This window comes from Suillus plorans (genome assembly GCF_016647745.1).
Source record: "Suillus plorans strain S12 chromosome Unknown HD556scaffold_14, whole genome shotgun sequence".
Taxonomy (NCBI): domain Eukaryota; kingdom Fungi; phylum Basidiomycota; class Agaricomycetes; order Boletales; family Suillaceae; genus Suillus; species Suillus plorans.
This window is the reverse complement of record NW_024537398.1, coordinates 727,120-753,318: the sequence shown is the minus strand read 5'-3', so window position 1 is coordinate 753,318 and position 26,199 is coordinate 727,120. Positions and strand designations below refer to the sequence as shown.

General features: G+C 46.1%; 10 protein-coding genes across 10 annotated transcripts; 7 read left to right on the top strand and 3 right to left on the bottom strand.

Moving 5' to 3' along the window:
- Positions 1-300: 300 nt before the first annotated feature.
- On the bottom strand, positions 301-1,145 carry HD556DRAFT_1464030 (uncharacterized protein; the record flags this gene model as incomplete). The annotated part of the gene is made up of 4 exons (XM_041308308.1): positions 1,083-1,145; positions 816-1,024; positions 590-760; positions 301-537 (listed from the first exon to the last, which is right to left on the bottom strand). Coding segments are annotated over exons 1-4 (669 nt in total), but the record flags the coding sequence as incomplete, so codon positions are not given.
- Positions 1,146-2,929: 1,784 nt separating this feature from the next.
- HD556DRAFT_1440621 (uncharacterized protein) lies at positions 2,930-3,844 on the top strand (the record flags this gene model as incomplete). The annotated part of the gene is made up of 3 exons (XM_041306148.1): positions 2,930-3,163; positions 3,217-3,536; positions 3,601-3,844. The coding sequence occupies 3 exons, from the start codon at positions 2,930-2,932 to the stop codon at positions 3,842-3,844; spliced, it is 798 nt and encodes a 265-aa protein (XP_041163092.1).
- Positions 3,845-4,399, top strand: HD556DRAFT_1218120 (uncharacterized protein; the record flags this gene model as incomplete). Its single annotated transcript, XM_041296735.1, has 2 exons — positions 3,845-4,232; positions 4,287-4,399. Coding segments are annotated over 2 exons (501 nt in total), but the record flags the coding sequence as incomplete, so codon positions are not given.
- Positions 4,400-7,146: 2,747 nt separating this feature from the next.
- HD556DRAFT_1440619 (uncharacterized protein) lies at positions 7,147-7,694 on the bottom strand (the record flags this gene model as incomplete). The annotated part of the gene is made up of 4 exons (XM_041306147.1): positions 7,147-7,224; positions 7,281-7,334; positions 7,381-7,596; positions 7,653-7,694. 4 exons carry the CDS (start codon positions 7,692-7,694, stop codon positions 7,147-7,149), a joined length of 390 nt encoding a protein of 129 aa, XP_041163090.1.
- Positions 7,695-10,369: 2,675 nt separating this feature from the next.
- On the bottom strand, positions 10,370-10,591 carry HD556DRAFT_1195537 (uncharacterized protein; the record flags this gene model as incomplete). Its single annotated transcript, XM_041296269.1, has 1 exon — positions 10,370-10,591. A coding segment is annotated over one exon (222 nt), but the record flags the coding sequence as incomplete, so codon positions are not given.
- A 1,944-nt stretch (positions 10,592-12,535) lies between these two features.
- Positions 12,536-14,386, top strand: HD556DRAFT_1221805 (uncharacterized protein; the record flags this gene model as incomplete). The annotated part of the gene is made up of 4 exons (XM_041296819.1): positions 12,536-12,639; positions 12,714-12,886; positions 12,932-13,149; positions 14,174-14,386. Coding segments are annotated over 4 exons (708 nt in total), but the record flags the coding sequence as incomplete, so codon positions are not given.
- Positions 14,387-14,524: 138 nt separating this feature from the next.
- On the top strand, positions 14,525-16,025 carry HD556DRAFT_1232640 (uncharacterized protein; the record flags this gene model as incomplete). The annotated part of the gene is made up of 3 exons (XM_041297529.1): positions 14,525-14,757; positions 14,806-14,990; positions 15,790-16,025. The coding sequence occupies 3 exons, from the start codon at positions 14,525-14,527 to the stop codon at positions 16,023-16,025; spliced, it is 654 nt and encodes a 217-aa protein (XP_041163087.1).
- Positions 16,026-16,474: 449 nt separating this feature from the next.
- HD556DRAFT_1430967 (uncharacterized protein) lies at positions 16,475-17,433 on the top strand (the record flags this gene model as incomplete). The annotated part of the gene is made up of 4 exons (XM_041304956.1): positions 16,475-16,516; positions 16,559-16,631; positions 16,680-17,265; positions 17,385-17,433. The coding sequence occupies 4 exons, from the start codon at positions 16,475-16,477 to the stop codon at positions 17,431-17,433; spliced, it is 750 nt and encodes a 249-aa protein (XP_041163086.1).
- A 1,259-nt stretch (positions 17,434-18,692) lies between these two features.
- On the top strand, positions 18,693-20,338 carry HD556DRAFT_1306298 (uncharacterized protein; the record flags this gene model as incomplete). Its single annotated transcript, XM_041299896.1, has 4 exons — positions 18,693-18,887; positions 18,937-19,138; positions 19,189-19,263; positions 19,311-20,338. The coding sequence occupies 4 exons, from the start codon at positions 18,693-18,695 to the stop codon at positions 20,336-20,338; spliced, it is 1,500 nt and encodes a 499-aa protein (XP_041163085.1).
- Positions 20,339-23,745: 3,407 nt separating this feature from the next.
- On the top strand, positions 23,746-25,706 carry HD556DRAFT_1306297 (uncharacterized protein; the record flags this gene model as incomplete). Its single annotated transcript, XM_041299895.1, has 10 exons — positions 23,746-23,887; positions 24,058-24,074; positions 24,104-24,142; positions 24,189-24,489; positions 24,554-24,642; positions 24,696-24,772; positions 24,823-24,886; positions 24,943-25,128; positions 25,410-25,620; positions 25,681-25,706. 10 exons carry the CDS (start codon positions 23,746-23,748, stop codon positions 25,704-25,706), a joined length of 1,152 nt encoding a protein of 383 aa, XP_041163084.1.
- Between the last annotated feature and the right edge of the window lie 493 nt (positions 25,707-26,199).

The window sequence follows — 26,199 nt, the reverse complement described above, 5'->3', positions numbered from 1 at the left end:
CACACTGTATGGACCATCCACACTAGCCCATCCACATGATGGAACACCAGCGTAAATGTGAACAGAATCCCTCATATACCATGCCCAAGCAATCCGATCCCCTTCCACATCATAAACTCCATGTCTCACAATCCTTCCGGAAAACGCAATCATACAGCCGGAATTGTACTTGAACTCCAGCTGAAGGCTTGGCATTGTCATCCGAGCATTAGAATAGTTCCCCACGGTGGTGAGAATGTCGAAGCATTCAGCAATGGACAAATGGTCTCGATGATTTGGGGTTTCCCGATTGGAAATGATGGAGAGGGTGTTAAACACCGATGCCCAGTACTGCAGGACCTCCGGCATCTGTGGCAGATCCTTGCTTACTGCTATATGTCCGAGGTTTGACAAGGTTCGCAACCCTGCCCAGTACTGCTCAGGATGCATGACTCTGAGTGCCGCGGACGCGATGGCTGCTGGCCTTGAAATGGCTTTGAGGATATTCTCGCAGGAAGGTCCCTTCAATGATGCAGATACCTCCGGATCGGACACATTCTTTGGGATTGGTGAGTATGACTGCCGGAATCACCATCTCATCAGATCCTACCTCGTGTCCCTGTTGAAACCATGCCGGAGATAAATTGATGCATCCGGGAGTTGCCCCAACATCTTCCGAGCCCCGGTTGAACCACTTTTGATTAGTTCGCCAATTGCCATCAGCCCTTACACTTTTTTCGAGGCTTGGAGCGAGCAAATTGGTGGCTTCCCTGATTTCCTTCTGTAGGTTCCATTTGATATTCAATATCCATTGAGTAACAATGTATATTACACACCTGGGTGGTGTCGGTCAGGGCGTCTGGGAGGTACCATGCGATGATGGCACCGGATGCATCGAGAATTGTGGCAGGTTCGTCGACCAACCTTTTGCCTTCATGGCCAGGAGGACACCTCTCAAGCAACCTAGCCTCTCTCTGTTCATTATGCCCGGTGTCCTTCGGGGAGATCAATTTGCTATATCTTGCAATATCCACCTGCATCTGAACTGTCATGCAGGAATTTGAATGATAAAACGAATTTTCCGAATCTGCAGGAAGACCCACTGGGATTTTTATATGCCTTTATGAGTACATCAGCCAAGCGATCGCACGCCATCACCAGATCAGTGTCTAGGTTGGGGGAAGGTATGACTGGGCCTCCTCCAGTCTTCTCTGCCTTGAATTTCTGTTCGGTATATTCCCCTGCTTCATAAGTCACAGTCAGGGCCCAAGTGCGCCAGATGTTTATACTATCAGGAGTGGAAGGGGAAGAACCGTTCATGCTGGATGTTAATCTTGGGAAATCAGACACTGAATGCTGAATGTCCGGACTTTGGTGTTAAAGGGGGTGGAGATAGAGAGGATCAGATAAGGGAGCCTGAGATAATTTTGGCTGTCAAAGATGTATTATTATCCATTGCTCAATGAAATACTACCTGATTGGAAGTGTGCTGGTCATCAGATATTCATTTGTCGACTCCCGGGTCCCGGAACTCGGAAGTCGGTACGGTTGACCCAAATTTGGGTGGTCGGAACTTGGCTTCTTGTAGGGAAACACAAGCCTCGCACCCCGGATTCCAAATTCTGCAAGACAACCTGTGCACCATCAAAGGCCATGTCAGGAGATCACCTGCTGCTCCGGGAACTCGGTAACTTTGATTTATTACCTCCTCTGAGTACGGTTGACTCACATTTTGGTGGTCGGAACTTGGCTTCTCGTAGGGCAACACAAGCTTCGCACCCCGGATTCCACATTCTGCAAGACAACCTACGCACCATCAAAGGCCATGTCAAGAGAGCACCTGCTGCTCTCTTCAGAAACATCTCAACTTCGGTTGGCCATTTAACACGGAAAGTATTAACTAAATTATGTGTTGAGTTCCGGGTCCCGGAACTCGGAGCTCGGTACAGTTGACTCAAATTCTGGTGGTCGGAACTTGGCTTCTCGTAGGGCAACACAAGCTTCGCACCCCGGATTCCACATTCTGCAAGACAACCTGTGCACCATCAAAGGCCATGTCAGGAGATCACCTGCTGCTCCGGGAACTTGGTAACTTTGATTTATTACCTCCTCTCTGATTTGGTTGATGTACAACTACCTCAGCTCCATCATGTCTACAATTATGATACACATGGGCCCACCCATCTATATTTTATACCACCCTTGGCCCACCCGTCTAATAAAACATCCCATACAACACCCTCGGCCCACCCGTCTAATTAATATGCGTCTGGGCCCACCCGTCTAATACAATATTTTATAATACCCTCGGCCCACCCGTCTAATTTAATATGTGTCTGGGCCCACCCGTGAATGTGATAACAAGTACCTACCCATCTATCTCATACACATCTACCTTAATACACCCATCTGCATAATATCCAACTACCTCGGCCCACCCGTCTACCTAATATTCATGTACATCGGCCCACTCATCTACTCTATATATTCCCTGCATGGGCCCACCCGTCTCCATCGGGAATAATTTGCCTCCCGGCCCATCCGTCATAGTCGAGGATATTTTTATCATGGGCCCATGGTCCGCTGGCCCGTATCATACGGGATATTATGCATGTCCGTTCCCTCGTATTATACGGAGATAGGTCACTGTAATATGTGGTTCTCGCAGCTCACCACCGTCAGACAAGGCAAATTCAACGGTGGGGCAGAGAAGTCGAGCTAAACATCTGATTAGTAAGAAAGCAGGATGCAGTTGCTGTTCAACATACGAGCAAGATGTAGCAAGGAACATCAGTGTGGGGGTTCAAGAATGGTGAGGCATGCAGCATGGGCGTCTGAATGTAGCCCACAAGACACAACTGCTCTCTAAGCTTTATAGATGTCAGTTTTACAGCATATAGAAGGTAAAATACTTTACATTGAGTCGGGCATTTGTCGGGACAGTTCCACCATGCTGTCCTTTATGACTCTTACACAATGTCGGGTCAAAACTATTAATGCCATGGGTAAAGAGATGAGAGATTATTTCATTGGCCCAATGCCAGTTGAGGAATTTCTCCAGGAGTTCTTCCCGAGTTCTGAAATACCCGATTATGACCCTTTGTACTTCACTTCAGCCTTTGCTGCTGGCGCATTCAGCGATGTGATCTCAATTAAACATGAGGAGCGCGCTTACACACCCTTCGTGAGTATACTATTGCACATATGATAGTGACACTATTGACAGTGTAAGTTCAGATTAACGCCATCAAACCTTTCACTCCTCAATTGTCATTTGTCAACACTCACAATCACGCGGACACACAAAACTGCTCGAAAATCAATTCGACTGTATTCAATATCAAGCCGGACATTTGCGTGTATCCCGATGGGTGTGCACCTTCATCGCCCAACTGTGACGTTTCCTCAACAGAAATTATTATCAAATTCAAATGGTCATACTCCCATGACGCATTCTGTGAACCTTCTGGAGTTGATAGTGTTGTATCCCAGACGGAGAGGGGTATGGACATGTTGGGACAGATAGCAAGCTATACTGCAGCTCAGCTTGGCACCCAGTTCTGTACCCACGCATTCTCTGTCCTTATCGTGAGTGATCGCGCTCACATCATCATGGGATAGGGAGGGAGCTATTGTCACTGGCCCCATCAATTACAATAACCAGCCACACTTAGCCAACTCCTTTCATCATTACGCACGAGCATCACCTGAAATGTGTGGTGTCGACACTTCCATAACACTTGCTAATGATGAGGACGCTGACCTTGCAAGGTCACAGCTAAACATTCCCAGTACCACCTGTATGTTCAAAGTCGAAGTCTCTAATGCTGAGGGTTCTGGCTTGCTCACGTTGGTCATTCCCTAACCTGTTGTTACAAAACATCATTCACCTGTTGGCTGCTGGACTCGCACATGTCCTGCATTTGACCTTGTCAACAAGAAGGTTGTAATGTTCAAGGACTCTTGGTGGGTGTCATTGCCTGATGTCTTACCGGAAGGCGAGACCTACAAGTTGTTGATGTCACACAAGGTCTCCAATATCACAAGCTGTATTGCATATCACAATGTACCCCCCTCTATCCCTCAGCAATCCACTCAAACTGCTAAGTTCAGATGCGCTAAATGGGCAAGTTTCCAGTCACCCCTCACTCTACACACTCTTCACCATCTGGTCCTCAATATTGTGGGCAAAAAATTGACTGACTTCAAGAGTTCTTGTCAACTTACTCTGTCTGTGCGTGACGCACTGATTGGTATGTATTTTTCAACTTCACGTAGCATATCTTATTCATGATCTATCATCGCAGCTCACAAGGACACATTTGAACGTGCGCAGGTGTTACATCACGACCTTAGTGTTGGAAACATCGTCATTTACAAAGGGAAGGGCTATCTCATTGATTGGGATCTAGCAAAGCTAGTTAGCATTCAGGGTCCCCAACAAAAAATGTGCATGGTGTGTTCATTCCATGCACAAGCTTTATATTTTGTACTAATTCTATTATCAAGGGAACCTGGCAGTTTATGTCTGCCTACCTCGTTGAGCATAGCAATGCCATACATTCTGACATGCACCAAACCGGTTTTGTGCATGGTCATGGCTACCTTTTAGCTTTGAAGTTCCTTATGTTTGCTCTACGAAATTACTATGAACTTTTTACACTGCCTTATGATTTTATTTGAGTAATTTTCAGACCTGAAGACCTTGCAATACAACTTAACTGTTCAAATTAATACTTATCTGGTTCAGAGATCAGTTCCAAACATACCACAACAGATTATTCAGCATTTCTCATGAAATGGATTAGTCAGATATTTGAGTGGAGAAAGTTTATAGATGAGAATATTTGAGAAGTGAACAAGTCAACATGGAACATTTTGACGACTGAGTCATTATGAGTCATTTTCTGTCTGAGTCACTATGAGTCATATCCGTTATGAGTCATTCTGAGTCATATTTCCTTATTTAGAAAGTTACGCAGCCACATTTAGAGTAGTATATAAGGGACTCTGTTTCCCCTCTGAATAATAGATTCCCCTTCTTGAGAGATTCCCTTCTAAGAAGGAAGGAGGATTTGAGTATCTTCCTAAGTTTCTCACCCTATATTTGTGTGAACATCTGAGTGAATATTAGTTTATTCCCTCCATTCATTTATCATCATTTCTCACGACATACTGATCTTCTGAGGCCTATCTTGAGCCAATCCTTAAAGTACGCTAGCTGGTACACGGTTATCAGTCATCTAGTGTAGTTTCATCATTCTCTTTATGACACAGGATATCTTTTCTGTGGGGAGAATTCACGTATTTCTTAACGATTAGGAAGGATGACAAATAAGACTAGCACTTTACTCAACAATATTAAGAGCTTGGCTACTTTAAGACTACATCACGAGGGTGTACTCTGTTCTGACCTGTGTCATACTCATCGAGCAGTACCTGAGCAGCAGAGAAGTTAGTTTCGAAGCCACATATTTCGGTTGATTCAATTGTGTTAGAGACTTAGTTTGATCTCCTCTGATTTTGAGAATAGGGAGTGTTTATGAGATAATACTCTGATTCCTTTGCATATTGTCGTGATCTATATTCTTCATCTTATCTTTGCATATCTTTGCAACCATCTTCTTGTAGCATCGTAGCACTGCATCAAGCCAGTTATCAATTCGGCTACACCATTGATCATCAATCCTTATCATCTGTGTCCTAAGTACTGCATCAAGCCAGTTAACGGTTACTGTTTCTGAGATTTATCTTGATCTCATCTTGTTCAAAGTCATTAGGAATTTGCTTGCTGTGACAAACCCAACTTTTACACCTCCTCCCACGAACGACCACATTATCAACCGTTGGTATTTGTCTGAACCGTTGACCGTGGAGGATAGTAAGAACTGGTGATTTTATTGCCAATCACATCCTAGTAAGACAACACCGTCAAGGATGATCTTGAGTCCAGCTTCTACGTCATTCTGTGGATGGCTCTTATGTACAAGGAGACCTACATGGACATTTTCCGTTGGTCAAAACTCATAACACAGGTCTTCAAAAGTGATCCTGGATCATCTGCAAAAGCACATTGGCTCATAGCGAGAACCAACCTTCCGCGTGTTTTGTTTGTCGACTGCAAACTGTTCGATGGTCTTATTCATACACTTGCCAGGTTCTTCTCGCATCAATACACCGAGATCACCGACCATCAACAGACGACATTTGACAACTTCCAGCTCGCATTTGATCAATCAATGAGACAAACCTCTGACATGAATGAGCACATGTTGAAGGTTGCACATGCGTTCATGGTGTCCTCCCCTGTTTACCAGAAGGAGATGGGTATGAAGCTCCTGCACTCAAACGATGCTGTGGTAGCAATTTTCAATGAATTCCTTGATTTATCCGGCTGGCCTGTCAAGACACTGCTGTGCTACGCACACCCCTGCAGGAGGGGAAGCACAGGACTGCCCTATTGGTCACAAAGTCTCAGTCACTATTCACCTCAGGGGTAGAAGTAGTGATGTTCCGGCCCAGCTTGGGCTCAAGACCCTGGCTTAGGCTCGGCCTGGGAGGGCTTAGGCTCACCAGATTTCAAGCCTGAGCGGTGAGCCCAAGCCAGCCCAAAGCCGTGGCTTAGGCCCATGCAAGCTGCAGCCCACATGCTGAATCAATGTCCGAGCTCCACCATGCTGTTCCCAACACCATGAACACCATGTGCAAACGCCCAGCACACATCAGCAACTGCTGACGTGGCTCAGACAAATATGGACGATGGATGAGATCAGGAGAAGGGAAGACAAGGAGAAGAACAAGAATGAGAGTTAGTTGTATGACATACCACGATGACCTTCAACAAGAGATCGAATGTGCTACACGCTTCCCAGACTGCCCCAGTGCATTTATTGTTGTAATAGACGTTGTCGGCAGTATTGCCTAGCTTGTTTGTGGTGTTCAGGAGGGCCTTGCGCTCTGCGGCACAGCTGGAAAAGAAGTTGTCAGTCGACACATATTGCAGAGACGTTGCAACTTACATGGTGTTGTCAATGAGTTCCAGAGTCTGCTCATAATCTGATGTGGCATGGACAAGGTTTGATGTGGCACACCCACACACATGACTGGCTTGAAATTTGTGAGGTCGACAGCACCTCTGCCTGTGAGCATGTCTTTGCGCACATGGAATTACTTGATGTGCACGAGGATGAGCATGCTGCTGTGCTCGCCTGTGACTGGGTAGGTAATATCTATCGATTTGTAGAGCTATTGAGAGGTGAGGATGTCAGTGAACAAGCGGGCTCAGTGTGAAATGAATTTACCTCACATTCCATGCTAAAAGCGCTTTCCTTGACACGTGAGGCTCTTATTTGCACCTGAACATGTGATTGTTAGTCCACATATCATATGATGAAGGTGCACGTGTATGCATTTCTCCTTTGTCAGACCACTGAGAGCCCACTCGTCGAAGTTGGGAGGAGCATCTATAGCAGTTGCATTTGCATTCTCAATGAATGCCTTGCTGATGATGTTCACGGCGAATCTTTGGCCATTCTTCAGGTTCGTGGTCGTGTCTTTGAGGCTGCCCATAGCATTGTGGTTGATGGCGAATGAGATGACGGGCGGGTAGTTCGTGACCTATGGGGTGAAGTTATTAGACCATTAAAGGGACGCGTTTTTGTTGCATTGCTCACTGTGTTGAACCAACTGGCGGATGCAAGCCAGGTAGTAAGCATGTAGATTCTAGAATATGTTAGATTATGGAAATGTGCACCTGAGCCGCATGACCACCGACATGACAAGGCATCATATCTCTATGTCCCAAAGCCATGGCTTAGGCTTTTCTAAATCCAAGCCCAGGCCTAAGCCCTGCTCAGGCTGTGACTTAGGCCTGGGCTGGGCCCGGCCTATTTGGGCCCGGCTTGGGCCGCCCCAGGGCTTCAAGCCGGGCCTTGCACATCACTAGGTAGAAGTCACCCTGACTGGCAAGAGGTGTAGGCTGGATAAACCGGATACGGATGTGGATGATAGTGATGTACTCAGCTCAATAAATAGCCTGAATGCTCTTGTGTCCCTTACTTAACCTCATGTTGCATGCTATTTGATACTCAGACAATTTAAAAAATGATACCTGTAGTGTTTATGATGTTCATGTGATGAATAAGGTTTGTCATATCACTTCTTAGATTCGCTGGCTTTTGCAAAGGTGACAATCATACAATATGTTGGTCTGGGCTAAAACCATCAATACACTATTATCCTCGATTTGCAACAAGGATTATTATAATACAATGCCCGATGAGCGCCCAACATAATTTTCTACGATCAAAATTTTCTCATTTTCTCAACCTCATTTTACTAGAGGACAATTTGAATTTTCTTCTGATGGAAAAATGCCCATTATTATATAAGCTGGTAGTGCCAGCTAAAGTGGCAAAACCCACTACCTTATCCTTTTTGTTTCTCACATGCCTACTAGGGGTCGGTGTTACCGACTATTTACCTTGCTCCGGTGTAGAAACAACAATACTGAGAGGAACAAATGATGCTCCTGACTGTATCTATAATGTTGTGAGGTCGCACGTTGCCTAGTCTGCTATACTTGAGACGACAAGTGCGTTCGACCCTAAAGGGGAAGCGAGTGCAGCAAGGATCTAGAAGTAGATGCTGAAGGCACTACTGGTTGGTGTGAAGCGTGGGAAAGCGCAGGTGCGCGCAAGGCGCGGGAAAGCGAAGGTACGCGCGCGTGTGAGCGGAAACAAGTGAGAGTAAGTGTAAGTTTGCTTAAGTGATGATAGATGAAAAACAAGAGATGTGAGCGCGAGTGACGAGGTGCCAAAGAATAGATTGCAACTATACTCTGCTAGGTAGTAAGTGGGTAAGTGGGAGGTCCAGTGGAAAGTTCCAAAGTTAGTTAGGTATGTAATGCTGGCGCTTATATGGCACCTAAGCGCTGTCATGCGGAGCCGAATCGCTACCGAGTAAGGTATGCAAAGATATATGTATGTAAGTAAGGGTCCATGATAAAAATAAAGGTGGAACGATACACAGATAAGAGAAATGGAAACATACGCACTAGAGAACTTGGTGGACAGTGGATGGATGCTTCTGGATGGCTGGCGCTATAGGGCGCTCAAGCGCGGGAAAGCGCGCGCGCGTATACATAGTAAAGCGCGGGAAGTCGTGCGTGCATGCTGCGCCTCGTAAGGGAATAGCTGCGGATAGCATACAGAGTGATGCTGCAAGTTTGTGCTATGTACTCCCTAGTGAAAACTGCCATATCACACAATGAGAGGCATGAGTCTCTACACCAGCTTCCAGTGAGTTTTCTCGTCCCCAATTTTATTTATGCAAACACAAATACTACTACACTCCATACTTAGAGATACAAGTACATTTATCAGAGAACTATGACTTAGTCTTTTGAACCGCTTGCTTTAGTCTCAGTAGTTAATGTTGTGGTGGACCGCACCCAGTCTAATCTCTTTTGCGTTCATGTTCATCCGGCAGGGTATCAAGCGGATGTTCACTCCTAGACGATCAGTGATTGTTAGTATTCCATCGAATCCCTGTTCAATGGGGAGAGGGCCTATGAAGTCCATTGCCACTGAATCCCACATTTGTCAGGTGTAGGGAGGGGATGTAAGGGTCCGGTGGGCCTTGTTGTTTTGCTCTTGTTTCTCACACATTTGGGACATGCGTGGATATAGCTGTCTTCGAGATTGCGCCTCATGTTGGGCCAATAGAACGACTGTCTTAGTGTCGCATACAATTTGTCAGTGCCAAAGTGTCCAAGGTTATCATGGGCTAGTCTGAATAGTGTCTCATGTAGGTGGGTCACTCGTGGTATGACCATATGGTCGTTGATATATAGTAATCCATCGCATTTTTGTAGCCCTGGCAAGGAGTCTGTCAGTTGTGACAATCTGATGCACTATGGGTCCTTAGTGTAGCCGTCTTTGATGTCGTTCAGTAGCGAAGCATCTGGAATAATTGAGAGTATCAGTGTGATACAGCTGGTATTGTTACCTGTGTTTGGAGGTAAGTTCCTTGTCTGTTTGATGTACGTTGGTTCGCTATCTGTTTCCGGTAGTAAGCGAGAAAGTGCATCAGCTACGACATTGTCCTCCCCGGGTATGTACTGTATTGTGAAGTCATATTGGGCAAAGAATTCCTGCCAGCGTGCTTGTCGGTGTGATAGCTCTCATTGGGTCATAAAATTTTCCAGGGTCCTGTGGTCAGTATATACCGTGAATGGGGTACCTAGTAGTTCTACACGCCACTTCTTGAGTGCGTGCATGATTAACAGGAGCTCTTTTTCGTGGACTGGATAATTCAGTTGTGCATTGCGAAGCTCCATGGAGTCGAAGGCCACTGGGTGCGCTGTCTCAGCAGTTGGACCAAAGCTGAGCATCCCACCAGTCCTCCAATCACTTGCATCACAGGTGATGAAAATCTTGTTGTCTCCGATGTTGTCGTGATCAATTGTCATTAGGCAGTCGCAGCTTATTACCAGCTGTTTGATGGCATCGAACACTTCTTGGTGTTCCAACGTCCAGCTAGGCCAATGTGCGTCGGCTGTCTTGGTGGTCAAAGGGGTCAGTATTCGCGTGTGATCTGCCAGCTTTGGTAAGAACTCTTCTAGGTAGCATACGAGTCCCAAAGACTGGGATTTAGCAAAATCATAGATATCAGCAGCTTCAATATGCTTTGCATCACCACTGACTATACCAGTAGTTTTTGATGCAGCCAAAGATCAGTAGACATAAGAGAGGAACAATAAGATACAGTCACCTTGAAGGGCGGATGAAGAGCTAAAGTAAGGATTGTGGATGGGATTCATGTCTTCGCAGCCAACCGTGCACCACACAGCAATCCAATTCATCCCAATCAACACATCAGAATTGAGACTAGATGCGATCTCGAACTCAATGTCAGTCGTGAGCGCGCGACCATGATAAGAAGCCATGAGAACATCACTGAAACAGGAATCTATGCCTTTCGACATAAAGTGTCTGCAGGAAGTGAAGGTGAATTTAGAGTTGCTTGGATACAGGAAGTCTTGATGATGTCTAATTTAAGTCTAATGAGGGGTTTTGGGCAAAAGCCCATAGGGATTCTTGGCCCACTGCAAGTGCACAAACCTAAGGGTCTCAAGGTGAGCTGAGATGGGCGGGTGGGCACCGATCAGATTGCTACAAGTGAGGCTTGAAGTCTTAGGAAGCGAACACAGTACAATGAACAAATGTTGATGAGTTGTAAATGAACTTAACATTTTGTGTTCTGAGAGAGGGAGCGGTGGGCAGGCGCAAAGAATGACAAAAGGTTTAGAGTAGCTAGTACGAGAAACTAATAACGAGTGACTTAGAGTTGACTGTTAACGTGGGTCGGAACAAAGGAGAGTTCCGCCACTTTGCTTACTCACATGTAGACTCTATTCTGTGTTAGCCTTGTGCCTCGGCTAACACAGAAAGACATCTACCAGTGGGACTGGATGACCAAGCAAATGCACAACCACTGAAGTCACATAACAACATGGAGACTCAGAGTCAAACACGACAGACGACCGATAAACGAAGCCATGGTGGAGGTTAGAGATGGTGCTCCAATAAATGTCGGAGAGGAAAAAAGAGCAAAGACTGAGTGCTGGGAAAATTTGAGGCCTAGACCGATCGATCAACACAGCATGTAACCATTTGAAGCGTACTCCCACACTTCCTAGCTAAGTAAGAGTTACATCAACATGTTTCCACACTCTTAATAATGTCGAAACAGCCAATTTGTGAGAACCAGCAGGGCACACCAGCAACCAGCTACCACTTTGATACACTGTAAGGTAGATTTCTTTGTTTGTGAGCACTGGCGGGGCGCCCCAGCAACCAGCTCAACACTTATAAGGTAATATATTTGTTTGTGAGCACCGGCGGGGCGCCCCAGCAACTACCAATATGGTAGGAACGTCAACGATGCACATGCCCCATTGCCACTGTCCCAAAAAGGCAGCTATGCAGCGGCAACACTTCATCAGTGTCATGTCAGGCAGTGAGCTCGCTATCTCACTCATTTCTATGTATTTTTAGGCGCATTTTAACATATATGTACTACAGGTATGTTGGTTAATTATTAATGAACATTTTAAATGAATAAATGATGAGCTGAATATGTGCAGGCATTTATATATTTCCCACCATGGTCATTCAACACACAGCACATGACAAAACACGTCTATTCTCACTCTACATACCTCCCATCAATGACGACCTTCATGAAGGCAAAATACTCTGTCCATGGCACCTCCAAAGGTGCTCTTATTACTGTGGGTCATTGCAAACGTCCAGAATTGATTCGTGCTGAGCATTTGAAACAGAAGGAGCAAGAGGCATTCCATCAATGGAACCATCACATCAGGTGTATGTTTTGTGTTCTTTTTCTATGAGCTGAGATGGCTAACACCCCCTCAACTTGTATAGCACTCGATCTTCATCAATGTGAGCGGTTTTTCCTGGCTGAGCAGGCTACTCAGCCTGCTGATCCCACCACTTTTTCCACCGAATTCGGTCTACTGGACGACACTGACACTACCATGGACATCACTTCTGCTATCCTGCCTGTTGGTGCTGAAGGCTTCGAACTTAGTCACACTGGTGGGGAATATGAGTTATATAGTGAGCTCAGTGGCATGTTGGCCACAACGAGGTGAGTACTCTTTTAGTTTTCCTCTATTTGACAACAGCATGCACTGAACTTCTATCTAGAAAGTGTTATGACCATTGTGATCGGACCAATCAAATCGTCAAAATGGCTGAAGCTTGGGCATCTCAATATGAGGATTTAACTGACACATACCTACAATACATGGAGGAGCAGCCTTCGGACGTAAGTGGTGATGACGCTGACCAGTTCACCATTGAAGTCATCGACATTTTTGGTATGACTTGACATTGTGAACCATGATTTGTACTTATCTCAATAGATCGGTCCTTTCATGTCTTCCGACATATGTCCCCATACCTCAATGTATCGCTCATGCGCCAAGGATGCATTGGAGCATCTCCCATCAAGCCAACAGTGGCCATTACAATACGCACATTGGCAGTGTATCGCCAGACGCACCGTGTGTGTCCACGTCTTAGCATTCATGCTGAAGCGAAAAAGTTGTGTCATCTCCATCAGGTAAGCGCATTCAATTTCGTGGTTACCAACTAACACTTGTATAAGTTCGTTATCACCAGTGTAACACTCGGACTGGCGTTGGTCGCATATCCTCCCTAAATCGTATGTGTCTCACATTTATATTCCCCGACACTCCTTTTACCTTCCGAGAGTTTCTGCGCTCGCATCCGAGTAATCCGAAGGTCGTCCGTCCCCTTCTGAGGTCTGTATACATGTCCGAACCTCCATACCATGTCCTTTCCGTGTCCGTTTGACTTCGCTGGTGCATTTTTAGTTTATCTGTTATTGATTATGTCTTAGGGGCACATACATCGAAAAGCTTGATTAATATGTATAGCTGCATGCCTTGTGTGCTATTACATGCATATCTCTGTAGCGGCTCGCCTTGAGTCTTATTACATTTCGGATAGCTTATCTCACTACTGGTTTCGCCTACACAGATTCCAGACTTTCACGCTGTAGGATATAATCTGACTCACTAGATACTCACACTGCACTTCACTTTCCTGGCTACGAGTCATAGTTTGTAGAGTCACTTTGGATAGTCGTACTTCGTGCAATTGATCTTTTTGTTCATTCAGAACAATTGTTTGGCCTGACCGCTGCCATTTTGCGTCTTGATATCTCTTAGTTCTTCCGATAGACTTTGTCTAGTCATACCCCAGTACCTCTTCTAGTCTTATACTTCGACATATTTCGACACACTTCGACACATCCACCGTATTTCTCTCTTGGAACCTTCGCTGTTCGTCGGACGTCTATCGGACGCTTTGCACAACCTCGGACCTTTGTTTCTTGACTTCAGACCACCTTTGCTCGCATTGGACAAGTACTTTGGTACTTTGGACACATCTTCGGAACTCGAGACACACTTTGGGTAACCTTTCCTGTTCTCATCTTCAATCTTAACAAGATATCCCTTGCATTTATATCAAAAGATAATTCTATAGGCAGTCTCTTTGGGACAAGCATTACACTTGCACATTGAGTTCTAAGGTAAAACATTTTGTAGCGCCTACAACGAATCAACTCTTTACACCAGTATCTTGCAGATCAGTTGCGCGTTGCCTTTGATGTTTATCTTGAAGTCCAGTGTCATGTCGATGCTCGTGTTGACTCTGTGCTAGGTCATGATTCACCCAACTGGCATATGCTCAATGCATGTCCCGCATGCCACTATGAAGTTAACTATGAGCCTGCCATGCCCTTTTCCTTCCAGCTCTCGATGGACAGAAACAATTCTGCCAAACTTGTGGACCCAATTCTTTGTCGTTAAAACGAGCGCCCTGATCCCCGGGACCGACATTGTTCTTTCTGGATGTCGGAGGAATATGTTGATAGGTTCAAGCATGAGGTTTGCAATGCACAACAGCAGGTATTATCACCAACCGAGATGCCAAATTCAGAGCAGGTTGCTGAGACCGGCGATGTGTGGGTCGATGAACCTGACTCGCAGGATTCTAGCTCATCAGAGCCAGTCTGTGTGTGTGTAGATCGATGGCGTAATGCTGCACCTGAAGTGCGAAAGCGGATGTTTGCAGTGTTCCAAAAATCTGGTATATTTGTCTCTGTATGTCGCCATGGAATCCTTCTTATGATATGTGATATGGTGAGAAGTGGGGAACTGTAAGTGATTCTTTTTTTCGGTTACATGACCTGATTCTGTTCGGCCAGAATGAAATACCCGCTTGCAACAATTCACCGGCTTATGGAGGTTTACCAACGACCTTTCATTTATGGGTATGATATCAAGTGTTTGTTCGAAAAGATCGTCTCTCGAAGTTCTCTCTCCTCCACTGTCCATCAACTCGGCATTGATGGTGTGGTCAATGGGTTCCATGTACATGCACATAACCGTTGTAGCACTTGAGCTTGCGCTAGGCTCGTATTCAGCTGATTCACGCTTCATGTCTAATGCCTGTTGCACGATAATCACTTCCCGTTCAATCCGACACTTTGACATCGGACCCGACATTTCCCGCACATTGGACCCAATATTTTCCCGTGCACTTGTCCTATCCGTGTCCCGTCCTGTCTTGCTAGCCCCACTAGGTGCATACTCACGTCATAGCCAGCGCTATTACATGTTTTCCCATAGTCCGCAGCGCCTCGTGTTTATTTACATGTACTTTGGATCCAAAATACTCCGCCGCTACTTTCACCTACGGGTTCCGAATTTCTACGTACTTACATATATATTGGACTGACCTCAAGCATTATTCATCATCCAAGTAGTGGGGAGCCGTTCCCTGATGCTTTGTGGTCAAACCCGATATTTCGTAGTTCTTAGTTGACATTGCGAATATTACCGCTCTTTCTATCCGAAAACACCCATCATTATCGATATTCTGCATACCGCTCGCTTTCCGACACTTGCTATCGCCATTCTCCGTAATCTGCTGAACCAGCACCCGAAACCCGCTAGTCCGCTAACCCAAAAACATCGGACCTGACGCTTTGGCGTCGGATCGTGATTATACCTTCGGACTTTGTTTCCCGTGCTCGGACTTTTGATCACTTGACATTCCACTACTTACAGACTAATACCAGATAGCTAACCCCTCGGGTCGAATGCACTTGTCTACAAGTATAGCAGACTAGGCCGCACAAGACCACAACATTTTATATTGCTGATTACTTACTTCATGTAATATCTAGCAATTGTTGTCTCATTACACCATCTATGCCAGGTCCAACATCATTGCAAGTATAAGGTTGGAGCTGGCAAGGAGGACTTCGAGACTTGTGAGCGCATGTTCTCAGAATCCAATGTGGTTGCTCCAGAAATTTGTAATGCAAGTGAATTCCACCGTCACCAGGTCCTCGATGAACATTTTCGCTTCTCAAACCTTGACAAATACGCTTCTCTCAGTACATTATTTTATATTGATTGATTTGGTTTTATTAGTTCACAACTGTCACTAGGTACATTCATATACCACAATTACGTTCAAGCACTTGACTGCATACGGACGAATGAAGACTTCCTCCATCAGTCTCACATGTCGCCTCAGGACTTTGAAACTGATTTCTTAGACGAGCATCGTTACCTTCAAACTGCTGCAAGTAAGTGTAAAGAGTATTCAGTTGATATTGACTATGTAAAGGCACTACTAGAATTGGAGGACACTGAGTATGCGTTATGCTTGTATCTTGCAGACTTGCTAATAATTTTCATAGGAAAGCCTATCAGGCAGCCTGCAGAGACTTCCAGGCGCTCGATCTCCGGAGGATCAATGACGGATACAGTCAGAAAGAAATCGCTAACGTCACTCGGCGATGGACCAATGCGAGCAAGAAGCTGTCAATGAAAATGGACATGGTAGAGGCTTTTGAAAATCAAATGGGGTTAACGGAGCATTGGTCTCACATAGACCCAAGACGAGTCGCAGCACAATTGTGAATTACGCATCATCATTTTCATAAGGCTGCTGCTGATGTTGAGCGGCTTGTAGTTATGCGGCTGTTAGAATTGACCAAGTTGCAAATGAGTGGGCTCGGTGCGTATCTTGCTTATTTGATAGCTTAATACTCAACTTTCAGAGCAGGGTATAAACTGCGGACTCAAATTTCAAAGGCTTTGAAGACTCGTGCAAATGCAATCTGTAATGCCCTTGAGCGATACAACAAATTTGCTGTGCAACTCGATCCTCCACGCCCTCAGCTTACTTGGGAGAAGATTGCTGAATATTCTTTCACAGGCGAATTTGATCTCCTACATGAAACTGATGGGCAGATTCATGTGAAGCGCTGGGCAAGTCCTGCCAATCATCAAGCTGCTTTACAATATTTTGATGCTCAGCGCTCGAAGGAAGAGCTCACCAGATGTGATGTTGAGATTGTCCGGTTGCTAACGAAGATGAGAGACGATGAGGAAGACTATATGATCTCACTTTCAAAGTTACGGTCCACTGACCCTCCTCTTGCTGCAGAACTACACCGTCGCTGGACACATCTCCACAACATCAATGCAGGGCACCATGACCGTATTCAACAAATTCAGCAACTTGCTGGTTATACTGGGAGTTTCAGTCCAGGTTTTCGAATTGGTCGCCCAGTTCAGCCTTTCATCAGCACTGCCCATGGTTCAGATAATCCGGAGTTGCAGGATGATGGTGATGGCATGCCTGAGGAGTTAGCAGATATGCAGAGCGCACTGGAGGCTATCTGGGGACACCCTGATGAGATCTTAGATGATTCACAATTATAATCACACATTTTCACTTTAGCATGTCTTTTTGTACTACTGGCAGAATGGGATCCGCAGTTCTCTATATTCTAGCATCCCAGTTTAAATATTGATGACTGTCACACTGCAACGATTCTTCAATCACGAATGGATTGCATATTAACAATATACTAGTAAGTGCCTGGTGTACATAATCTGCTGAGTGCAAACCTGTTAAGACCGTGCACAAAGGGTAGGACTGATTCTGAGGGGCTTGGCTTCAGCTCGTGCGCTGCGCCCCTTACCCGAGTATGTGCCCTTAATTTCAGAATGATGTCCGAAGAAAGTCCAAGGACATCCGAAGCGCGGGAAAGTTCGGAAGGACTTTCCGGATGAGTGCAAGTAACTTCCGGACGAGTGCGGGAAAGTTCCGGAGGAACTTCCAGAAATTACGATGAGGTTTCGTCCTGATACAGATACATGTAATGGCTACTTAGGACAAGTCCTAAGTAGAAGCAAACAGAGGAAAGGCTGCAAGGACAAAGTCCGAAGCAGAATAGGTCCGGAGGACCGCGGGAAAGTTTTGGATGAACATCCGGAAACTTCAGAGGATCGGATGAGCAGATGAGCAGATGAGCAGATGAGCAGATGAGCGGATAAGCGGAGCTCTGGCCTAGGGAATTTCTCCCTAGGCCCGAGATGGATATTGACTAAGTTGATAGACTAGAACTGATGTGAGGACTTAGAGTGAGATCTAGTGCGAGGACTAATATGATATTCAGACTGAGGAACTACAGGACATATACAAGAGTTTATATACTAAGGAAATAACGGAAAGATCAGTAAGCAAGCGTCCGAGGCTATGTATGAAGCATAAGCAAAGTTATCAAGTGCGAGTCGGAAATGAAGCATAGGTTAACGGATCAGTAAGCATACCAGTAGTAAGTATAACCGAGATACCGAGGACAAGGAATACCGAATAGAGGAATAGGCTGTGTTAACGTTATATGCACAGGAATTGAATTAGGAAGCTTATTGTATATCGGATCAGATCAGATCAGATCGGACCAGATCGGACCAGACGTCCGGATGAGACACGTGGATATATGGGATATGACATTAGGGTGATGGGACAAAGGATGACTGATGCAGGCTAGCTGAGGTATGGAGGTAAAGGGATATGGATGTGGATGTAGATGTGCAGAGGTGCAGGGATCTGGATGGATAAAGGACTGGAGACATGGATAGGGCGTCTGAAGGTCCGGATGAGGCGTGGGAATATTGTCGGATGTAAGTCCGGAATACGGGATATGACAAGGAGGCTAATCGAGGTCAGTACAATTTCCCCTCATGCTTTCACATTTTTATATGTGCTTTTATACTAGACAAGTCCATGGGTGCAAGAGATAATGTGCACAAGCTTGTCAAAAGGGCCAGTGACTATCACAACCTTTCTGCCGAAGAGCGCAATAAACTTGTTACTGCCTTTGATGAGGAGAAAGAGATCGCTCGTGACAGGCCCCCTAATCTATCTGTCAAGACCCGAAACGCAGAGTGCTCAAATAGTTTCAAGGCGATTGTAGATGAGGTTGGTCATATTTTCATTTTAATAGCTGCTTTCATCTAATTATATTCAGGTTGAAGCTCTGAAGCAACAAATTGGAATGGAGGCACTTGTTGTCCTCGTGCGCGGTACCTGTGATCTCAACATCGAGCCAAAGGTCCATTTTACTAGTTCTGCCATTGAACAATACCTCAGGACAGCGACATGGAAGCATGCAATGGAGTTTGCATGCAAACTAGAAGGATATATCATCTCTGGAGTCATAGAACAAAACGGTGAGCTTTCTTGCTTCTGATCTTCGAATTTTTGACTCATTAACATTTAGGCTTGTCTCTCACTCACAAGGAATGTGTCAAGAAAGCAAAGCAGATTATTAGGAGTGGCATGCAGGCTGGATTGCGTACATTAATCATATTTTGGTCTTGCTTTATTCTAGCATTTTATTAGTTGGAATCACCGGCCATTCGGAGGCCAACTTCGAGTATCTACGCTACGAACATGTAGTCCAAAAGTTCCTTGTCAAGGTTGTCAGATGGACCCATAGTGACTGGGCAAACCCAAGCGATCTGAAAGGAGGGATTGAGGCTCTCGAGACTCTTGCAGATGCTATCAAGCAGAAGACATGCAAGTTTGTGACAATCACTCATGAGGAGGCTAACAAGCACCTTGAATGCATTGCTGCAGGTGAAAGCCTCACACCTAACATTGACAAGGACACCTCTTTGAGTGGAGGCATCAGTGCAGAGCCCTCACAAATGGCGTCACAAATGCCAATCCAGCAAAGTCCAACTATATCGGCCATGACCGCTACCACATCTGCTACCACGACCGCTACCATGTCATCACCTACCACCGCTACCACATCCGCTACCACATCTGCTACCATGTCCGCTACCATGTCCGCTACCACGTCCGCTACCACGTCATCACCTAATGTGATTAGATTCGCCTCGGCTGAGTCCACTACTAGCACACCACCACCTGTCACTAATGAAACCAACAATTTGCAACCCCCTATGGCCAACAGCACCCCACCCATGCCTGATACACTGCCGCCTGCCAGTAGCAACGTGCCATCAATGCAAATCCCCGACACGCACATTGATCCACATCTCCTGAACTATGTCCCTACACCCAACCTCATCAACCCTACACCAGAGCTCATCTTTTCTACCCCCAATCTCACTCTCCCCTCGACTATTCATTCGGCATCTCTCAGTGACCCCTCTGGTGTTCAAGACACATCAGCACTAACTGCTGTCACAAACCACAAGCGGTGTGCACCAGCAACTCTCGAGGAACCGAGGTCCAAGCATTTGAAAAAACCCTCAGCTAAGGCACTGGCAGCGGAGATGGATAATGGAGGCCAAAAGGGAAAGAAGAGCAAAGAAGGAAGAGCTGGGAAGAAGGCTTCTGGACCCAAGAGTACTGCCTATGTTGATTCCAAGAATGAGAATGATCACACTGACACATAGTTTGTCTTTTATGTTTGATATTATCTTGAATCAATGTTTTTTGTCTATATTTGGTGGGATGACTGGAAATTAATCAACATATGCTACATATATGTTAAAATGCGCCTAAAAACACATAGAAATGAGTGAGATAGCGAGCTCACTGCCTGACACGATGCCAACGAAGTGTTGCCGCTGCATAGCTGCCTTTTTGGGACAGTGGCAATGGGGCACGTGCATCGTTGACGTTCCTACCATATTGGTAGTTGCTGGGGCGCCCTGCCAGTGCTCACAAACAAATATATTACCTTATAGGTGTTGAGCTGGTTGCTGGGGCGCCCCGCCGGTGCTCACAAACAAAGAAATCTACCTTACAGTGTATCAAAGTGGTAGCTGGTTGCTGGTGTGCCCTGCTGGTTCTCACAAATTGGCTGTTTCAACATTATTAAGAGTGTGGAAGCCCTTGGCAGGAGAGCCTCCTCCACTCAGTTCCTCCTAACTGACCCTATTGCTACCCCCCACCTGGTTAAATATGTCAATGCAACGGGCAGAATGAGAGCCGTACTCGGTGAAATCCCCACTCCTCCCCCATCCCCGAACTGATCATCCCCACGCCAGATGTTGCAGGTCGCCAGCAAGCGCCTACCACCTTGTCAGTCCCTCGCAAGTCCCACACACCCCATCTCCTCACATCCCTACACTCATTCACATGGAGTCAGCAACGCCATCCCAGCCTTCACAGGATCAATTCGGAAAGCCTGTCCCATCCGTCAATTATGGGTCGCACCCTCCTCATTCCAATCCTTACCTACTGACTCCTGTACCTACCCACGTCAGCGGTTGAGTACGTGTTATCACTTTGATATTCGTTAGCACAGAACACCGATACTGTACATTTAAAGTCATCTCATCTTCAACAGGCGGCGCGTCTAAAACGGCCGGCGGGAACGGCGGACTGGTGGGAGCACACTTCACACCAGGGCATTCGCGCACCTAGAGATGCATTGGGGACACTGGGGGTCCCCACGACTAGATAGTATTGTCCTCCTTAGAGTTTCACTCTCCATAGGACATAAATTGGAATTAAAAAAAAAAAAAAAAAGAGTGTGGAAACATGTTGATGTAACTCTTACTTAACTAGGAAGTGTGGGAGTAATATATGCTAAGGTAGCAGGAATAATATTGTTGGGGACACATGCCTAGGCTTCAAAATTTCGTAATTACCGAGCAATTACCGAGTTGGCAAAGTTTATATTTGTACAAACATTTTATGTAAGCTGACCACTTGATGTATAAAATACACACCCTTGGCAGCACTTTTTAGAGCTTCTCATGGTCTGTTAGACCCGGTTTCCTTGTAGAGCGCAACTGGTCTCTGAAACCACCCTCCCCAGGGAGGTTCTCACCAAATTCCCTAACAGGTTTATGCAACCCTCTTGCACACCTCCACGAGGGGCAACCCTCCTGCCCTGCATCTGTTTGTGCACCTCGTCCGTATCCCTCCCCTCGCCTCAAGAGGCACAATGGTACCCTCGCGAACCACCTCACAGACTTGTCCGTTATCATCACTTAAGATGGTAGCCCTGCCAGTCTTAGTGGCCTCATTGAGAGCCCGGAGAGCCCTAGCACATTATACCAAGCTTCTCCCGTCATTAATATTGTTAGTATAGTGACCCTCTCGTAGCCTCCCACCTTTCCATTACTGGTTATGTTATTTTATTCAATCAGTTACTTATGTTTGGTGAGATCTCCACAGGTTTTCCGATTTAGTGTTCTGAGATGTCCTGGATGAGACAAGCAGGCTATGCAACTGCTATACTAGTATTGACATAACAAATTACAAAGCATAGTAGCTACCAATGTAAGTGGGGTAGGTGGTCATGACAGAGCAACTAGATAATGAGGATAGGCATGAGGAGGGTTGTGAGTCGTAACTATGGATTTAATACATCCCTGAAGGGTGCATTGTAGGTGCGAGAGAGGGTGCGGTGGATATATGAGAGGGTACAAAGGAGGATGTGAGAGGATGCACTGTATATATGAGAGGGTATGAAGGGAGGATGTGAGAGGGTACGAGAGAGGGTACGAGAGGGTATAAGGGAGGATGCGAGAGGGTATGAGAGAGGGTATGAGGGAGGATGCGAGAGGGTACACTGGATGTATGAGAGGGTGCATATTGTCTCTGTAGCTAATATGAGACTATATGAGAGCGTGCAAGAGTGTATGAGAGGATGTGAGAGGGTGCACAGGATGTACGAGAGGGTGTAGTGGAGGTCTGAGGGTGCAAGAGGGTGCACGGGATGTACAAGAGGGTGTATGAGATGTACAAGAGAGTGCACAAGATGTACAAGAGGGTGCAGTAGAGGTGTGAGAGGGTGTGAGAGGGTGCAGTAGAGGAAAGTTGGTGTGAGACGTTATTAGCTGTAGTATATGTGAGTTCAATTTAAAAAAACTCACCAGGAGCATGGCTCAAGCTCGAATGAGGATCAACATGCTGCAAACGGCAGACAACGACTTCGATTAGCATGGCTCAAGTAGAAGGAGGATCAATGGACTCACGAACTGTGAACGGCGGGCAACAACTTCAATCAGTGTGGCTTGAACTCGAAGGAGGATCAATGGACTCACGAACTGCGAACGGCGGGGACCAACTTGGATCAGTGTGGCCCGAACTCGAAGGAGGATGGTTGTAGAGGTTTGCGAGGGTGGTTGTAGAGGCTCAAGAGGGTGGTTGTAGAGGTTTGTGAGGGCAGTTGTAGAGGCTCACGAGGACGAGCAAGAATGAGGGATGACAAGTGAGAATGAGCAAGGACAAGGCATATCAAAGATGAGATCACACACTAGCTGAGAGCAGGACACAGCCGCGGCACCATTGGCATAAGGTGAGCAGTTCAAAGACGAGGTGATGCACTATTAGCTGAGACTCGAGAGCGATGGTTATGGGCTCACATCACAATACACTTCAACCTTGGGACTTGAAAACAGGTGTTGTGTTGAAGAAGATGGTTGGGCATCACAATAAGGTGGAGAGACTGGTGGTATCATGAGATGGTCAAATAATAGCAAGCAGTGTAAATAGATTTTTAAAAACGCACCATATTAAGTCCATCGCAGCCTTTAATGGGACACATCTTTAACACCTGCTTCCAAATCTTTGAAGCTACTATACGATATACTGGTATGTTTCTTTGACAAATCTTAGCCTGCTTAAGAACTCGGACTTTAGCGTGACTGCTCATACTTTTGTTGACATTCACTGCCTGCGATGACACTCTCAGCTAGGCCACTGCCAACCACAAATCCTGCACTCTCAGCCTCCTGCTGCCATCTGACACTGTCATCCCACTACCACCACCTGTAGCGGCTGGGACCTGTTCTTTTGGTCATGGGACACAGGGATGCGTTAGACCATGATGAGATGATTCATTATGACTCATGAGCTGCTGGGATGCAGAGGCAGGTTTGAAGTTCCCATCAAGAGATCCATGTCGTCTCGAGCTCACATTCTACAGGCAATTGATCTTGATCATGACGCTGTAATGTGGCAACAATTACTGGTCACTACACGAAGTAAGTAATCAGCAATATAAAATGTTGTGGTCTTGTGCGGCCTAGTCTGCTATACTTGTAGACAAGTGCGTTCGACCCGAGGGGTTAGCTAAGAACTACGAAATATCAGGTTTGACCACAAAGCATCAGGGAACGGCTCCCCACTACTTGGATGATGAATAATGCTTGAGGTCAGTCCAATATATATGTAAGTACGTAGAAATTCGGAACCCGTAGGTGAAAGTAGCGGCGGAGTATTTTGGATCCAAAGTACATGTAAATAAACATGAGGCGCTGCGGACTATGGGAAAACATGTAATAGCGCTGGCTACGACGTGAGTATGCACCTAGTGGGGCTAGCAAGACAGGACGGGACACGGATAGGACAAGTGCACGGGAAAATATTGGGTCCAATGTGCGGGAAATGTCGGGTCCACCAGTCAAAGTGTCGGGTCTGATGTCAAAGTGTCGGATTGAATGGGAAGTGATTATCGTGCAACAGGCATTAGACATAAATTGTGAATCAGCTGAATACAAGCCTAGCGCGAGCTCGAGTGCTACAACATGCACCTGCTTTCTACTACTCTCAGCAGCGGCTCAGCCTGAGCCACGGCCCAATACAGGTAAGCGAGAACATAACAGTGCTGCCGACCAAACTATAAGTTTGCAGACGATGGGATGTCGTAGAGGTCTCTCGGGACCGTGTCTTTGTGCAATCGATATTTGAGCTCCACCATGCAATTCCCAACACCGCAAATGCCATGCAAAAACGCCCAGTGCACATCAGCAACTGCTGACGTGACTTAGATGAATATGGACAACGGATGAGAGCAGGAAGAGGGAAGAAGGCGGGGAGGATAACAAGGGAGAGGAGATGGACAAGATGGGCAGGAAGGAAGACATCAGGTAATGTGAATGTATGATCAACTGTGCCTCGTTTTGCTCATGGTCCAGAGCTCGAGTTTGAGTAGCGTAGGGAGCTTGGGATACAATCCACGCAATGGAGAACTTGGAGTGATTGTAAGACCTATTAAATATTTTCAAAAACATCAGACATTTGACTCACCGAGTTATAGCGCAGCTTCCATGGTGTCAAGAGCGTCGTCGCCAGTCTGCATTCTCTTGGGTGCGAAAGTATGGGATGGAGGTGCGACAGGATAGAACAGAGCTGCGAGAGGGTCGCAAGAGGATGGGGTGGAGCCTGTGGAGGTGCAAGAGGATTGCAAGAGGATGGGACAGAGGTGCAAGAGGATGAGATGGAGGTGTGAGAGGGTGAGACAGAGGTATGACAGAGGTACGACAGAGGTGCAAGAGGGTGCAACAGAGGTGCAAGAGGGTGCAACAGAGGTGTGAGAGGGTGCAACAGAGGTGCAAGAGGTTGCAACAGAGGGTGCAACAGCGGTGCAACAGGGTGCAACAGAATGTGACAGAGGGTGCATCAGAGGATGCAATGGATGTACAAGAGGGGTGCAAGATGAAGTGCAGGATATCAATTAGTGTACTAAGAACTTAGGAATGATATGATCACATACTTGGAGCAAAGCTATTGAAACACACCTGCAAAACTACCGAGCTGACGAATATGTTGAATGGTACTTGTGTTAGTGGAGGAAGTAGCGCCTGGAAGCATTGGAGCATTGGAGGTATCCTGAAGGCCTACATGGGAGGGGCCCTGGAGGCTCATAAGGAGGTGCACCGTGCTGGAGGCCTGCAAGGGAATGCGAGAGCATGTACTATTATTAGATGGCGGGAGGGTGGGTCTCAGAGACTAGTTTCCCATAACATAGAAACCAGGTCTCTTAAACCCTTTATAGGCACCGAGAAGTGCTGCCTGAGGTGAAAATACATTTAGAAGGACTTAAAATTTGCATCGAAATGTGTTATTTTGTGTTGAATGTTGGACTGAAAGGACAAGTCTCAGTGTGTTGAGTAGAAACGCTAATAATATTCATAATACCTGAAAGGACAAGTCTATAGTACAGACACGATGAGTAAGAGACAAAGTATGAAGACGGTGTGATATGTACCTCAGCGTGTTGAGTAGAAAGGCTGAGGTGTAAATGAAGAGAGAAGACAAGATTATAAACTACATCAGTAAACCACTTCACGCTGTACAGCGCTGCACAGCGTGCAAGTGCTACAGCTTGGTCCCAATTAGCCAGTCCATCACAGTGACACCTTGCGCTGTGAATCTCTGTACAGACACCTACAGACCACCCAGTAATTACGAAATTCTACTTGAATTGCAAATTTTTTGCTGTCCATCTCTGTACAGACACTCACAGAGCACTCAGAGACCCAGAGCTGTACAGACATTTGCTCACTGTACTGCT